The sequence below is a fragment of the Garra rufa genome, chromosome 23, assembly GCF_049309525.1.
Source record: "Garra rufa chromosome 23, GarRuf1.0, whole genome shotgun sequence".
Taxonomy (NCBI): domain Eukaryota; kingdom Metazoa; phylum Chordata; class Actinopteri; order Cypriniformes; family Cyprinidae; genus Garra; species Garra rufa.
The window spans coordinates 24,311,469-24,328,186 of record NC_133383.1 but is presented as its reverse complement, the minus strand read 5'-3'; the positions used below and the strand labels follow the sequence as shown (position 1 = coordinate 24,328,186).

General features: G+C 36.8%; 1 protein-coding gene across 2 annotated transcripts in view; it reads left to right on the top strand.

The window, feature by feature from the left end:
• The first annotated feature begins 10,853 nt into the window (after positions 1–10,853).
• The window catches only part of kcnq3 (potassium voltage-gated channel, KQT-like subfamily, member 3), a 51,731-nt gene continuing 45,866 nt past the window's right edge, over positions 10,854–16,718 (top strand). The window contains exons 1-2 of one of the 2 annotated variants that reach the window (XM_073829641.1): positions 10,854–11,028; positions 12,926–13,374. In XM_073829641.1, the coding sequence (XP_073685742.1) occupies positions 13,070–13,374 (305 nt within the window). In that variant the 5' untranslated portion in view covers positions 10,854–11,028; positions 12,926–13,069. Of the gene's footprint in view, positions 11,029–12,827; positions 13,375–16,718 lie in introns of those variants that run through there. The other variant, XM_073829642.1, reaches the window with a different exon arrangement.

Sequence of the window (16,718 nt, the reverse complement as noted above, 5' to 3'; positions counted from 1 at the left end):
GGAGGAATGTGTGGATATGTGTTGGAGATGTGTGTGAAGGTAAATACTGTTTTGTGTGTGTGTGTGTGTGTGTGTGTGTGTACCTGGTATTCATCACGTTGTGGGGACATTTCCTATCCCCACAAGGATAGGAATACCAGTAGATTTTGACCTTGTGGGGACATTTCTCAGGTCCCCATGAGGAAACAGGCTTATAAATCATGCACAATGAGTTTTTTTGATGAAGTAAAAGTATGCACAATCTCCTGTGAGGGCTAGGTTTAGGTGTAGGGCGATAGAAAGTACGGTTTGTACAGTATAAAAACCATTACGCCTATGGAATGTCCCCATAAAACATGTAAACCCAACGTGTGTGTGTGTGTGTGTGTGTGTGTGTGTGTGTGTGTGTGTGTGTGTGCGCGTGCAGAAGAGGTCAGATGTGTACATAACTGCCAACGGATGAGCTCATTTCGCTGCAGTATTTCTATTTTCAGGAAAGCAAGAAGATATACTCACCCTATAGTTCACACTCCTTACAGCTGGCAAACACACACACACAACAAAGGTCAAACACACATCGCAGTATACACGCACATTCTTTACAGCTCACACTCAGGGTCAGCAGGTACATAGGTTTCCCTTAGTGTTTGCGTGTTATTCTTCAGTATTGTGTCTGTGTCCTTTCCCCTGCTGCTTTATGTGTGTACAAGTGAATTATCGGTATGTGCAGATGGGCTGTGCAGGATTCATTTCCACCTTTATTAAAAACTCCTGACAGCACATGAGTAATTTACATTGCTGCTGACATTTAAACGCCCCTGTGCTGTGCTGGACTGAATCTTATGAAAGCCGTTTTAGAGACGCTTCAGAGAATAGGGTAAACCCATTACACATCAAAGAGCACCATTTAGAGATGATTTTAATTAATTACTTTCAGGCTAACCAGATTCTAAAAAAAAATATACAATGGGGACCACACGTCTTGCTTATATTTTAATTTTCTAATGTAACACAGCATTTTTCGTTATGAATTATATTATCAGCCTATAAAATTGAGTAAAAAATAGTTTTAGTAGTTTGTTTCAAGCTGCATGTACTCCGCAAGTTTATGTAAAACTTGGTGATGTTGTCCATGTTGTGACAATGTTATGATCTGAGATGATCCAAAGAGCATCTTGTGTTTCAATAGACAAATTTGATTATTTAGTGACTTTTAAAATAGATTGCCATTCAGATGCTTAATAAAGATTCAAAGGTCAGTAAAGATTTTATTTTTAAGAAATGATTGTTTTTATTCAGCAAGTACCAGTAAAACATTTGTAATGTTACAAACACTTCACCTTTTTATATAAATGCTGTTCTTTTGAACTTTCTATTCTTACAGTTTTTCTCAATTGCTAAAACACTATAACCAGTCTTTTGAACTAAAATTTCAAAACTATAACGCCATTTTTGAAAAAGCACACCCATTTCCCTAAACTATAAACACTATTCCCTGCTTTGACACATGAGTTATATTTGGTGAACTGTTACTTCAAAACTCTACACACAAATCCCTACATTTCTCAGTGCTTACACCATGAGGTCATTTAGAAAGCACAAGCATTCAATATTGTTCACTCAAGTCTGCGAAGTTTGAGCTCAATTAGCACACAATTACCCAACTGGAAACACTAGGAGTCAAAATTTAGCACACACCAATCAGAACCTTCGATGGAGATAAAAGGATAAAAGTTTGTCTCAGTCACTTTGGTGCATTTCTCAGATCAGAAATGAAATATACATTTGTCTGCAGTTTCCTACATTATCAGTTGCTATTGTCATGTTGCTCAAAATGTATTATATACTGTAGTTCTCTGTGCAATAGTCTTACCCCTCAAAACATCAAGTCATTAGCTCATCGTATAAATCATTACCTAAATGCAAAATTTTTGATCTAGTTGTCCTAAACTGTCAATCATATATTCTACACATTTCTATTAGACTTTTTGTAAATTTGCCATGAATTATTCAAGTGAATCTTGACTTTCACTAATGAAGATAATATAGATCAACCAATGATAAAGCAGTTCTCTGAAATAGATCAAAGGTACATCTCATGAACCTTCCATTGGAAAGCATATAGACAGAGGACAACACAGGAGTTACAAATTCTGACAGTGGACTTTCTTATTTTTATTTTCACCTTTGTGCCCATATTTCTTTTTTTTTCTGTTTCACAATGACGTTGTGTGCTTTTATTTTATTTTTTTTAGTTTTTGTCAGACCACTAGTACAAGTGTAACTGTGAATCCTATCCAGTCTTTTTCAATCAATATCCCACATACAGTAATGTGTAATTTTGAAGAGGAAGAGTAGGAGGTGAAAGAGGAAGAGGAGGAGGAGAAGGAGGACGATGACGACAACAACATGGAAAAGACAGAGGAAGAGCAAGGGCAAGAAGACAAGCAGTCTCATATATTTTAGTTGATGAGTGCCAGGGTTGGATCAGGCATGCAAGAGGATTTTACCCCTGCTGCCTGGCCAGGGCTAATTTAGCCTGTGATGCTGAAGAGGTTCTTTGGCCTGTCCCAGACCAAAGACAGGATGCTGGGCAGAATAATTATTTAGTTGTTTTTTGCTGTTTTGTACTGTACTCTACAGTACATTAAATTAAGGAATAAAACACTTGCAAAGGAATAGATTTGTTGTGTTCATCATGTGAAAAGTTTTTTATTTGTATTGTTTTTGTAGTATTGTTTTGAATTTATCTCATCAGTGTGTAAAACTGTGTTGTAGTGTGTGTGTTTTTGAGGATTTGTGTGTCATGTCTGAAAGCAAAGTTTGGTTTTTCAGCAAGATTGAATTGTTTTGAGTGGAGAGCTTCATTTTGACCTCAATATAGGAAGTTTGGGGAAATGAGTTAGGAGTTGTGGATTTGTGTTTAGAGTTTCGCAAATAAGAGGCATAATTTCAAGAAATGTGTTTAAGCAATTGAGAAAAACTGTAAAAACATTCTAAAAAAATTATTTGTTTTCCAAACATATTAAACAGCAATGTTTTCAAAGTTGATTATATTAAGAAATGTTTCGTGAGCATCAAATCAGCATATTAGAATGATTTCTGAAAGATCATGGGATTTTAATAATTTTTTTTTTTTAATTTTTAAATAAAGTAGCATTTCTGAAAAATAAAGTAAGAATTGCGAGATATAAACTCAATTCTGAGAACATATCAGTCTTCCCCCCTCCCCCTTTTTTAGACTTTATAACTCGCAATTTGAAGTTCAAACTCAAATTTGTGCAAAAAAGTCAGAATTGTTAGATACAAACTCGCATTTGTGAGAGAAAAAGGTCAGAATTGTGATACAAAATCGAATTTGCGAGAAAAAAAGTAAGAATTGCGAGTTTGTATTTTGCAATTTTGACCTTATAATTCACAATTGCAAGTGTATATGCTTAATATAGATTCAAAGGTTAGTAAATATTTTATTTTTAAGAAATGATTGTTTTTATTCAGCATTTGTAATGTTACAAACTCTTTACCGTTTTATATAAATGCTGTTCTTTTGAACTCTCTATTCTTAAAAATTCTCTCTGAATTGTGAGATACAAACATTTGTGAGACCATTGTGATTGCATTTGTGAGAAAAAAAAAAAGTCAGAATTCCGAGTTTAGCCCCTAGTTTAGCCCTATCCTAGACTAAAATTTAAGTCTGAGCAGTTTCAAGTGAAAGAAACTTGCACTGACTGATCTTAAAATATATAAGTGCCTTTGTTTGGTCTCAAGATGGTGTTTTTTCCTAAGGCATGTTTATAAAATAAATGTCCTAACTGAACTATGACCTAGGCTTAGGCTAAGCTATGTCTGTGAAACTGGGCCTATATCTTAGGGACCATAGGGTGTGTTCACACTTGTAGTTAGGTTTGTTTGGTCCGGACCAAAAAGAAAAATTTTACATTTGGTCCTGGTCCGCTTAGCGTTCACAGTGGCATTTTTGACAGCAAACTTAAAGATACTGAACCTAAAGGCATAGTTATACATTCACAACGGGATTGTTCGGGTTGAAAGACGTACATTTCGTGATGGAACTCAAGAGGAAAAGGTACGTTTGACTTAAAGCGACGTTGCGGATATATGACATCAAAGTAACTTTTCACTGATTCACCGCTTTAAATCGAATACACGCAATGCCATCTATTGGACTAAGCGCGCTCATTGTTGCTTGCATTAGATTTTATTTTCACCACCTGTGAACTCACAAAGAGCTCATGAAAAGGCACTTTACCTCCTCGTTGCTCCACGTTTGCCTTCTGCTCGTTTTTTTTAGATACACCGCTTGTTCCCTTAGTGAAATCGTGTCACATAGCGTTGCATTTTGTCATCACTTCCTGATTTTGGTTCATTTAGAAGTATTTGGTCCGTGTTGCGTTCATATTTCATTCAAACCGCATCAGAGTTCATTTGGAAGCGGACCAAGACCCATCTTTTTAGTGGTCAGTCTGCTTGTTTGGTGCACACCGGGGTTCGGAATGGATGGCAGCGTTCACACTTAGGTGGCCTTTTACGCTGGGCTCGCTTGTTACTGGTGCCCCCCGCATCGTTGGCCTGGTTTCACACTCAACTTGATTCTGTTGAACCCTGGCGCGTTTAGCATTTAAATTACGTAATCACACGCGCAGAAAACAGAAAGGGTCAATAAATGGTGTTTTTATTAATTTTGTGCTATTATGTTCCTAAAACGCATGCGCAGGTTGCTTTACTTGACAGCTTTTACACTAGCCAAACGTACTGAACTCTGAGGTCAAACGAACCCGGGTGCGCACCAAACGTGCTAGTGTGAAAGTACACTTATCAATCGCACCAGAGTTCGTTATAATCCAACCAAACATGACAAGTTTGTTTTTGCTATAAAAAAATACTAACCCCAGCTTTTTAAAGGGTAGTGTATTTCTTATCCTAACATTTCTGTTTTAATTATTAAAAAAAAAAAAAAATAACTACATCTTGAATTCCATATTTTCAGTGTTGTATTTTGCTAAATATTCAGTGTTTGTCAGGCAATTTCTTAACTAAAACATTTGTGAAAAGCATTACAAAAATGTAGTCAGTGGGTTGAAATATGCACTTCATTTACTTTTCATATAGGAACTAGGGGTGGGGGAAAACATAGATTTTCTAGTTATTGTAATAATATTAGTAATAATATGAGGAAGGAGAAAGAAAAACAAATACATCCTGCTCCATTTTCAGCGAGGGCAAGTATTTTGAAAAATATTATATTAATTGTTTTTTTTTTGTTATTATTGGGAAGTTTAATGTTTTTTTATGTAACACTAATTTCTTTTTCATTTTTAATCAAATCGTGACCGACAATAAAGAAAATCGTGAGGTACTGAAAGATTCCCACCCCTGTTAGGAACACCCAACCAACAGTTAATTCCTCTCCAGATGTGTGTGTTCACATTAGCACTAATTGTCCTAATGTATCCGATTTGAATTTTAGGTTTTGAAACTGTTGCGAATGAATAAAACATGATGATTTAACGCTGCAGCTGGACATAGACTGAATTATTCAACCCCTGTCACCCTGACAAAGATGCTTTCTCTTCTTTCTCTCCCCACTGTCTCTTCAACTCCCCTGGCTCTGCCGTTCCTCCAATCTCTGACAAGGAGATGCTGTCTGCTCTGACTTTCCAAGAGCCTAACTCCACAGTCAGGTCATTTTTGATGTTACTTCACTTTTATTGATCGGTTTGTCTATTTCATCCTCGCTTTGCTCGTTCTCTCTCCCCCATTTCTTTCTGTAGCCGTAGGATCCTGGCCTCCCGAGGGAAGTGTATGTCAGAGGGTGGTGGCACAGGCTCTCTAAACTGAACTATGGCCGCTCTCTCTGTCGTTCTGAGGCTAACGGCATCTCTCCTAGCTGCTTGGCGTCATAAGCACTTAAATTTATGGCTTATGAATCATAACGATTTATAGCCGTAAGGCTGTGTTCATAGAAAGAGGAATTAGGAAGGCCTGCATGTACTTCAACTGCTTCATCCCAAAAGAGAATTGGAACTGGATTTGCCATAGGTGACTGGATAAGCAGAAAGACAAAGAGATTCATGATTGTGTTTTGATTTACAGGTATGTTCCCATAATGCACTGCAGTACTGGGGTCACCTTAGAGCATTCCTATAAAGCAGTGTATTTAAACTGCTTTCAGTGGATTTATAACAATGTGAATTAACACCTTTGTGGACAGATGGGATCATTTTAGAGCTCTGGCCTTTTATGTCTGTGTGTGTGTGTGTGTGTGTGTGTGTGTGTGTGTGTGTGTGTGTGTGTGTGTGTGTGTGTGTGTGTGTGTGTGTGTGTATGTGTATGTGTTTCAGCAGCCATCTTGACTAGCCCTGTAAAATGCATCCAAATTCAGCAGAGATCAGTCAGATACTCCCACTGCACTAGAGAGACTAAAAAACGCCAACAAAGAGGTAAAGACTCCCTCTAATAATCTAAACCAAATTCACACTAAGAAAAACAATCAACCTTAGTTAAGATAAAAACATGTACTGTAAAAGCCCCTGTGTGTGCTGGAAATTGTTATTTGCTTTGATGTGTGAGATTTGAAACCTAAGAAACTTAATTCTCAGAGAGAGTGTAAATCTCATTAATGATAAATGAAATCTTGAGAACTGCTTCACTGTGGGATTCTCGGTTTCAGTTTCAGTTTAGAGTGCTTTGTTGCAGTGTTTCCCAACCTTTTTGGGCTTTTGTAGCTCCACATCCCCATCAGTAAGGCTCAAATGCTCAAACACCAAGCCAGAAATCCTGTATACACTACCAGTCAAAAGTATTTGAACGCTAAGATTGTTTTTATATGATTTAAAGAAGTTTCTCCTGCTCACTAAGCCTGCATTTATTGTATCCAAAGTACAGCAAAAACAGTAAATATTTTTACTATTTAAAATAATTGTTTTCGATTTGAATATATTTTCAAATGTAATTTATTCCTGTGATTTCAAAGCTGAATTTTTAGCATCCTTATGCCAGTCACATGATCCTTCAGAAATCATTCTAATATTCTGATTTGCTGCTCAAAAAAAACTATTATTATTATTATGTTGAAAACAGCTGAGTAGATTTTTTTCAGGTTTCTTTGATGAATATATATTTCAGTAGAACAGCATTTATCTGAAATTAAAATCTTTTGTAACATTATAATGTCTTTATCATCACTTTTTAACAATTTAAAGCATCCTTGCTAAAGAACAACATTAATTTCTATAATTTCCCATCCCACCCAAAAAAACCATACTGACTCCAAGCTTTTGAATCGTTTAGTGTATAATGTTGCAAAAGCTTTTTCTTGCAGATAAATTCTGATCTTTGGATATTTCTATTCATCAAAGAATCCTGAAAGAATGTAATCAACTGTTTTCAATATTGATAATAATAATAATAATAATAAATGTTTCTCGAACAGCAAATCAGCATATTAGAATGATTTCTAAAGGATCATGTGACACTGAAGACTGGATTAATGATGCTAAAAATTTTTAGCTTTGATCACAGGAATGAATTATATTTTAAAATATACATAAATAGCCGTTTTTTTTTAAATAGTACAAATATTTCACAATATTACTGCTTTTGCTGTATTTTGGATCAAATAAATGAAGGCTTGGTGAGCGGAAGAGACTTCTTTAAATGACATTAAAAATCTTACTGCTCAAAAACTTTTGACAGATAGTGTACATTATATTATGCTGAACATTGTTTGCCATTATCAGTGATATCTTACTTCACTTAATAAAAAAGAGACAAGAACTCATTTCACCTCATATTTTGGCAGGTAGTGAAGGTGTACTGTCCTTGAATTATATTTCTATATTTTTTTTCCTCTTATTCTTAATGCGCACAAATACAAGGCGTCTGCAGATTCCGGTCTGTCAGTACAAGACAGATTGAGCAGAAATTAGAGAGGGGCGTCTGGGACAAGAGAAGCTGGTTTAGAGGAGGAATTTACACAGCAAAGCAATGAGAGCATTAAACAGGGGAGGAAGAGATACATGTCACTGCAACCATCTGATGCTGTGTAGACTTATGTGCAGTTTCTGCACTTAGAGTTTGCTTAGTTTTTAGTTTTTATCATTTATTGGATTATTGGTGCTCCCCTGCCCACCCTTCAAGAACTGTATACATCCAGAGTGAGGAAAAGAACTCAGAAAATCACTCTGGACCCCTCACATCCAAGCCATCGCCTCTTTGAACTTATACCATCTGGCCAGCGTTACAGAGACCCAAATATCAGGACAACCAGGCACAAGAACAGTTTTCCCCCAGGCAATCCACCTTATGAACAGTTAAAATGTTCCTCCCAATATGCAATAAAAATATGTGCAATAATCTGATATTTATTTGCTACCACCTCCACCCTAATACATCCTTGCACCTTCTATACTATCGTATTCCATTCTATCATCTTTGTATGCGCAAGCATACTTGGCAGTGAAGCTCTTTCTGATTCTTATTTTAAAGTGAAAACGCCTACAAGTTTTTGAAAGTGAAAAAGAACAAGTCATATAATTTACAATGAAAAACGTGAAGTGACATTCCCAGAATTCCATGTAAGACTTCACATTTAAGAATTGGTTGTTAGTGTATTACAAAGGTTCAAAACAGATCATAGTACTTTAATGGGTTGGTATCAGTTAAAGTGATAGTTCACTCAAAAATTAAAATTACCTCTTGATTTAATCACCATCAAGCTATCCAAGGTGTATATGACTTTCTTCTTTCAGACAAATACAATTGGGGTTATATTAAAAATTGTCCTGGCTCTTCCAGCTTTAAAATGCCAGTGAATGGATGTTGAGATTTTGAAGTCCAATAAAGTGCATCCATCCATCATAAAAAGTACTCCACACATCTCAGGGGGGGTTCAAGGATTAGTTCACTTCCAGAACAAATATTTACAGATAATTTACTCACCCCCTTGTCATTCAAAATGTTCATGTCTTTCTTTCTTTAGTCGTAAAGAAATTATATCTTTTGAGGAAAATATTTCAGGAATGTTCTCCATATAGTGGACTTCAATGGTGCCCCAGAGATTGAACTTCCAAAATGCAGTTTAAATGCAGCTTTAAAGGGCTCTAAATGATCCCAGCTGAGGAAGAAAGGTCTTATCAGCGTAACAATTGGTTCTAAAAAAAAAAAAAGACAATTTTTACACTTTTTAACCACAAATGCTCCTCTTGTCTTGCATCCTACACCGCTGTTTGACCTTTTTTTGTAAAGGGCATTTGACCTGTACAGAAACTGTATTTTGGAAGTTCAAACTCCCAAGCACCGTAGAACTCCACTATATGGAGAAAAATCCTGAAATGTTTTCCTCAAAAAACATAATTTCTTTACGACTAAAGAAAGAAAGACTTGAACACCTTGGATGACAAGGGGGTGAGTAACTTATCTGTAAATATTTGTTCTGGAAGTGAACTAATCCTTTAATAAAGGCCCTCTGAAGCAAATAGATGTGTACATGTGTTCACGAGAGTGGCGTTCCAGGATGTAGGCGTACCTTAAGCTCCAGTGAGAAGTGACGAACGCGGAAGCGGAGAGACAAGAACAAAACAAAACACCAGTCACAAATTCAAATACAAAATGAGGATTTGTAAAAAAAATATGTCATATGATTTCGATATAAGCCAAGAGGAAACTGGTTTTCCTTTGCTGTAAACAAAACTTGGTTCTTACAAGACTAGAACATTCTCACCAGAACTTATGCTACACCTACATCCTACGTGTAGTTAGTGTAAGCTAGAAAATACAGCTTCTAAAGTTTTAAATATGGACATTTTTCCTACACAAATGCATCAGTTCAGGCCTTTGTTAACCTCCTGGAGTCTTGTGGAGCACTTTTTATGATCGATTGATCCGCTTTATTTTGTTTCAAAATCTCAACACCCATTCACTGCCATTATAAAGCTTGGAAAAACCAGGACATTTTTTAATATATTTAATATAGCATTTGTCTGAAAGAAGAAAGTCATATACACCTAGAATGACTTAAGGGTGAGTAAATTATGAGATGATTTTGATTTTTGGGTGAACTATCCCTTTAATGAAAATACATTTACTGTAAATTTAGTTTAAATCATAAAACCTAAAATGTTTTTGTATTTTTTTTTTTTACGTTGAAGTTCTGGCAACCATGGTCTGGGCTACTTCCTTTCAACTTTTACATGCAAATGTTTCCTTTTTATGTGATTTAACTGTTGTTTTGGTTCTCTATGTAGGTATTTATTTCATTTGAAATGTCATCTGGCTTTTTTGTGTTTGTTTATTTATGTTTTTTGTGTAAAAACAAATAAAAACAATACTGAAGAGAATTAACATACAAAAATGTACTATTATGGAAAAGGTTCTTTCAAAATTTTCCTCCTCTTTCATCATTTTAAAACCGATGCTTTTCAGGTCCTGCGCCCTCATGGAGTACCAAAGTGCCCACTGATGGTCCACTTCAAAATCTCAGTGGATGCGGTAGATCATCTGGGTATTGTTTGCCTACTGTTTCATGAATAATGCATAATCAGACACCCATTTGATGCTCTACTTTTTGCATAATATATGGCAGAGACCAATACATATTATCACTTATGTAACACACCCAATTTATACAAGACCTAAACTGGGTGTGTCATATAAGAGAGGCATTCAAAACATGCAGTGCTCTTTGCTCTTCCAGGACCAGGACTGCTGTAGAAACCCAAGTGTGATCTTTGATGTGCACTTTGTAACTCTGTTCAGGTTAGGAAGAAGAGAGTATCTGTGATATTCCACCATGTGATTGATGTGAAAGCATTTCTCCAGCAGCCTCTTGGTGGTTTTGGGTTGCGATGGCATGCACAATATTGCGTTGCCGAGGCGCAGAGATGCTATGTCAGTAGTGTGTCACGTGCCCACAAGCTCTCTGTCTCGCGCCTGTGTCTGAAGCGCCGTCTGAGCCTCCTCCCTCATCTCAACAAGCAACGGCAGCAGGAGAACAATTCGAATCAGCAATCATGCGGTCGCGCGGAGAATACGGTAAGGCAGCTCCCTGTGTGTTTGTGTGTGTACAGCTGACAGCAGAACCGCCGTTATAGTTATGCTTTCAGACATCGTGTGTGTTGCTCAGCCCGGTATAGGCGATGCAATTGTTGCACGGCGTTGTTGCGGATGAACCAGATGCTCTTTGTCAGCGCTGTTGAGCCCATCGACATTTCTAACCGCACATTCTTTTCCATTTACGAGGCGATTGTGATTAGATATGGGAATCGTAATGAATTCAACAATTCGCGTTCTGATTTCGATTCGTTTAACGATTCTTTTAGTAGCCTGTTCTCGCGGAAGGCATTAGGAAAGAGTGAAATGTTATTGCATAATGCCTCCAGACGTCTCAAATTATGAAATCATTGTTTATTTTAGCAAAACATTATATAACAATTCTTGAAAATGTTGAATGTACATAACACCGACTTTTAATGACTTTTTAATGACTTAGTCAAACCAAAAATGATTTAGACACCAGATATAATTCTTGATTTTTTTTTACTACTGGGTGCAGGACACTATAGTTCATTTATGTAAGTGAGGATAGGAAAATAAACTGTGATGTATTATACCCAAAACATTCCCAGTAAAACTGATACAAATTTGGGATTAAAAATTATTCAGACACTTTGACCTGACCATGTTTTGCTTAAGTGTTTGCTTAAGTGCAACCTTTTCACAACACAGACTGAACAAATTAAGCATTGCTTGGTAATTGGTCAACAAAGTATTGATAGCTGTGTAAATATTGTCATATTAACAGTTGTCTGAATATTTGTAATCCATTACATACTGTCCTTTTCTATCAAAGTTATCTGACATTATCAAGATTTGTTCTGACACAGTTTAACTCTGAGTTCTTGTCATATTTTATTACCATTTTCTAAACTATAGCGAATAAACTATGATCATGTCAGAAATGTTGAAGGTGTCTGGATAACATTTGGTTTGACTGTATGTTGTTGTATAATGTTATAGGCTACTTCAAGTACTAAACAAAAAATGTGACCCTGGACCACAAAACCAGTCATAAGGGTCAGTTTTTTTAAAATTGATTTTTGGCCGAGATCAACTGTTTGAAAATCAGGAATCTGATGGTGCAAAAAAAAAAAAAAAAAAAGGAAAATTGAGAAAATCGCCTTTAAATGTCCTAATAAAGTTCTTAGCATTGCATATGACTAATCAAAAATTACGTTTTGATATATTTACGGTAGTAAATTGACAAAATATCTTCATGGAACATAATCTTTACTTAATATCCTAATGATTTCTTGGCAAAAAATAGATAATTTTGACCCATACAATGTATTTTGGCTATTGCTACAAATAAACCCGTGCTACTTAAAACTGGTTTTGTGATCCAGGGTTACAAATGTTTACATGATGGATTAATTACTTATTTGTTCTAAAACAAAATATCATTACATAAATCATGTTGTGTATATTTAACTACATGTTGCCATATGATTAAGCCTACAATACAATTACAATGTAACAAATTAACTGTTAGTTGTTTAATTTTTAATCGGACGTGACAAAAGTAGGTGTTCAGTCACATTAATTCAGCACCCGCTACGATTTAAGCATTACTTTGATTCACTAAAAAGAATCGGTTCATAAGAGTCAATCGTTCGGGAACCGGATCACAGCGGTCCCGCTGTATCGTTTTGATTCACTTAGAAGAACCGACTCGTGATTCGGACTACTCGTTTGTTTCTCGCTGTATATTCGGACGTGGTGTTGCGTTGGTGAATGGTAGTGCGTAAAGCACTGTTTGTATGCTGCTCCGTTCACATCGGGATACACATTCGAGAACCGTTCAGACAACCGAACGTCATGTGTGAGAGCGTAAGCGCGTTTGACAGATGTGAATGTTTTTTTCGATCCACAGCCCATCCTCGCGCCTCCCTTTCTGAACGAGGTCCTTAAATGACCCACGACCACTAAGGAGCTCGCGCTTTCCCTGTCCGGATCATGGCATGCGCCCCATCCCGGACTTCCACACGCGCGGCGCCGAGGCTCGAGAGCAGTGAACATGGGAATCAGGTCCAGAAATGCCACTAATAGTGCTGAGGACCCGCGAGTGCGGAAGAGCGCGCTGGCCGGAGATCTGGAGCAGTGCGCGGGGCAAGAACGGGACGGCGCGCTGCTGCTCGTCGGCTCGGGCAGGGAACCGGACTTCAAACGGGGCTCGCAGAACATCGGTCTGCTCGCCAAGACGCCCCTGGGCTACACGCGTCCCGTGAAGAGGAATAATATCAGGAAACGACGGATACAGAATCTCATCTACGACGCGCTCGAAAGACCACGAGGATGGGCGCTGCTCTACCACGCGTTTGTGTAAGTGAACCCAGATGCATTTCACACCCAGAAGCGCCCACACACAGAGGGAACAGCCCAGTTAATTACAAATTACAACAATTCCGTTCAATCTAATCTATTTGCACAGCCCTTTTCATTGTTCCACCAGCGGCTTTACAGAGATTGCAGCCCTATAAAGCTCTCTAACGTTAACTATAACTGATGAGTGAATGAGACCCTGGACCACAAAACCAGTCATATGGGTCTTTTTTTTTTTAACTGAGATTTATACATCATCTGAAAGATGAATAAATAAGCTTTGCATTGATATATGGTTTGTTTGAGACAAATGTTTGAAAACCTGAAATCTGAGGGTGCAGAAAAATCTAAATATAAAAAAAAATCACCTTTAAAGTTGTCCAAATGAAGTTCTGAGCAATGCATATGACTAATCGAAAATGAATTTTGATATATTTGCTGTAGACAATTTACAAAATATCTTTATGGAACATGATCTTTACTTAATATCCCAATGATTTTGGCATAAAAGAAATATCGATCATTTTGACCCGTACAATGTATTGTTGGCTATTGCTACAAATATACTTGTGCTACTTAAGAGTGGTTTTGTGGTCCAGGGTCACAAATGAACCCAAAAAGTGAGGAAATTAAATGCAAATACATGGAAATCCCATTTATGTGTTGACTGAATACAAACATGTAACCAAATACTCTGAATATTGAGATTCTCCTTAATGTTCAAGATGGTTACAGCCCCAGTGATTTATATTTACAGTTGTGAGACTATGTAGAGAATGCTGGCTTGCCTTTTAATGAGCAGGGAAGCATTAAAGAGTTTTGTGCTTTTGCATTGCACTGAAGTTTATAATGTGTTTCCATTTGCACTGGAGCTCTCCATGGTGCTGAAACAGAGCACGACCTCCAGCTGCTACTGCCAGAGCTGAGTGACCAGAAATCAAAGCACTTATAGCTGTCTAGCAGCCGATTGTGGTAGTATAACAGCGCCATACGCTCACTGTAGAGCCAAAGATACTGCCTGTGATCATTGTGGTGCTGAGATAAGAACGTTGTGTCCTACACTGAAGTAAAGAGGTCTGGGCTTGACAAAGTGCCTATGGTTTGTGGAGCTGTCCGTGGTGCTGATATCAGTACTTGTGGAGCGATTACACAGCATAGAAAACACATAAGTGACTCTTATCTTAGAAAGCCAAGAATATATGTTAATGCTGGTTAAGTGGAAATTGTTCTTTGTCAGGCGTTAGTGTGCAGATGATTAACTTCCAATGAAGCCCCTAGCTTGACACTAGTCCTCTGTTTAGACGTACACACACAAACACACATTATTCATGGCCCATTTTCTGTCCGCCGCTCTTAATGCCTTATGCAGGATGTGGATCATACAGTATTTGCAACTCAGCACAGCTTTTTCCCCAGTGTGTGTGGTTTCTCAGACTGTATCAGGGCTTTTAACCAGGCCCTTTGTATCATGTGAGGTTAGTCCACACCATATTAATGTGAATAATTGATTAAAAAAATACTCTTTATGTGCTGTATTGTGTTGTGGCATGTGTGTGTGGTTTGTGTGTGTTTGGGAACAATCTGCAGTTAATAATTCAACTTGCCTCCACCCTGCTATAGCAGTGTGTCTAGAGGAAGGCTTAAATTAAGTTGTTAAACATAGGGTGGGCCTTCTCTTTTTATTGTTGTTTAATTGATGCTTTGTTGATCCCAGCATCGCTGGTAGAGTCTCTGTGGAGCCAAATACAAAAACAGTGCAAAAGATTATAAAATATGTGACTCTGGACCAAAAACCAGTCTTAAGGAGCATGGGTATATTTGTAGCAATAGCCAACAATACATTGTATGGGTCAAAATTGTAGCCTTTTCTTTTATGCCAAAAATCATTAGGATATTAGGTAAAGATCATGTTCCATGAAGATATTTTGTAAATTTCCTATTGTAAATATATCAAAAATTATTGATTAGTAATATGCATTGCTAAGAACTTCATTTGGAAAACTTCAAAGGTGATTTTCTCAGTATTTAGATTTTTTTTGCATCCTGAGATTCCAGATTTTCAAATAGCTGTATCTTGGCCAAATATTGTCCTGTCCAAATAAACCATACATCAATGGAAAGCTTATTTATTCAGCAAGAAATGAACCTTATGACTGGTTTTGTGGACCACGTTCACATATATGTAGTACAAATATAATATATATATATTATATTTGATTCTTATTTCATATATTTATAGTATATAGTAAATATGTATTGCCAAATCTTTCGATTTCAATCAGTCGAGTCAAAAGTTTTTGAACAGTAAGATGTTTTTTTAAAAAAGAATTCTCTTCTGCTCACCAAGCCGATTTCTGAAAGATCATGTGACTGGAGTAATGATGCTAAAAATTCAGCTTTGAAATCACAAGAATAAATTACACTTTAAAATATATTAAAATAGAAAATAGCTATTTTAAAAAGAAAAATAATTCAAAATTTTACTGTTTTTGCTGTACTTTGGATCAAATAAATGCAGGCCGAGCTGAAGAGACTTCTTTAAAAAACAAAATATCTTACTGTTCAAAAACTTTTGACTGGTAGTGTGTATATATATATATATATATATATATATATATATATATATATATATATATATATATGAATAGATGTTTTGGATAAATAATCATTTGGTTTTCAGGCTACACCTCTAGAGGCATAATTAGCTGTATTGCAGTATGGGTGAGCCAACTGCTGCTAACTTCCTCTAGATAATTGCCTCAGTTGTTCCCCTAGCAATGGGGTTCTTGTGGACTTTTAGCCCATATGAGGGAAAAACATATCGACCAGCACACTCTGTGTGGCATCTGTACATTGCAACTGAAAGACAGATTTGACAAACTTAATTTAAACTCACATAGAAAATGTAATGGGGAGTTGTGCAGTGAATAAAATACAGAATAGAATAGGGTTTGAAAATGCCTTCATATATCCGTTATACTTGCTCTTTAAAATTTGACAGGATGTGTCTGATTTTCAGCATCGGGTTCTCACTTGGCCTTTGGCTATCGATTAGTGACGGCCACGTACAACAGGGAATTGTAAAGCATTTCTCAGAATGCAGGAATTCTTTGATCCATATCTCAGGGATGAACACAGGAGATTGGAGATTTATCTTGTTTAAGGTGTCAGGTTGACACATAAGGCTGATTTACTCTGAAGATTGAAACAGTGACGTTAGTGTTGTGACGAGTTGCCGGCTTAATTAAACTTTCCATGTGCTTCATTAAATGAGTTTTGGAAAGGTGTCAGGTGTCATGTATGAATAATGATTGAAGCAGGCTATGTAAGTCAGGGCAATGATG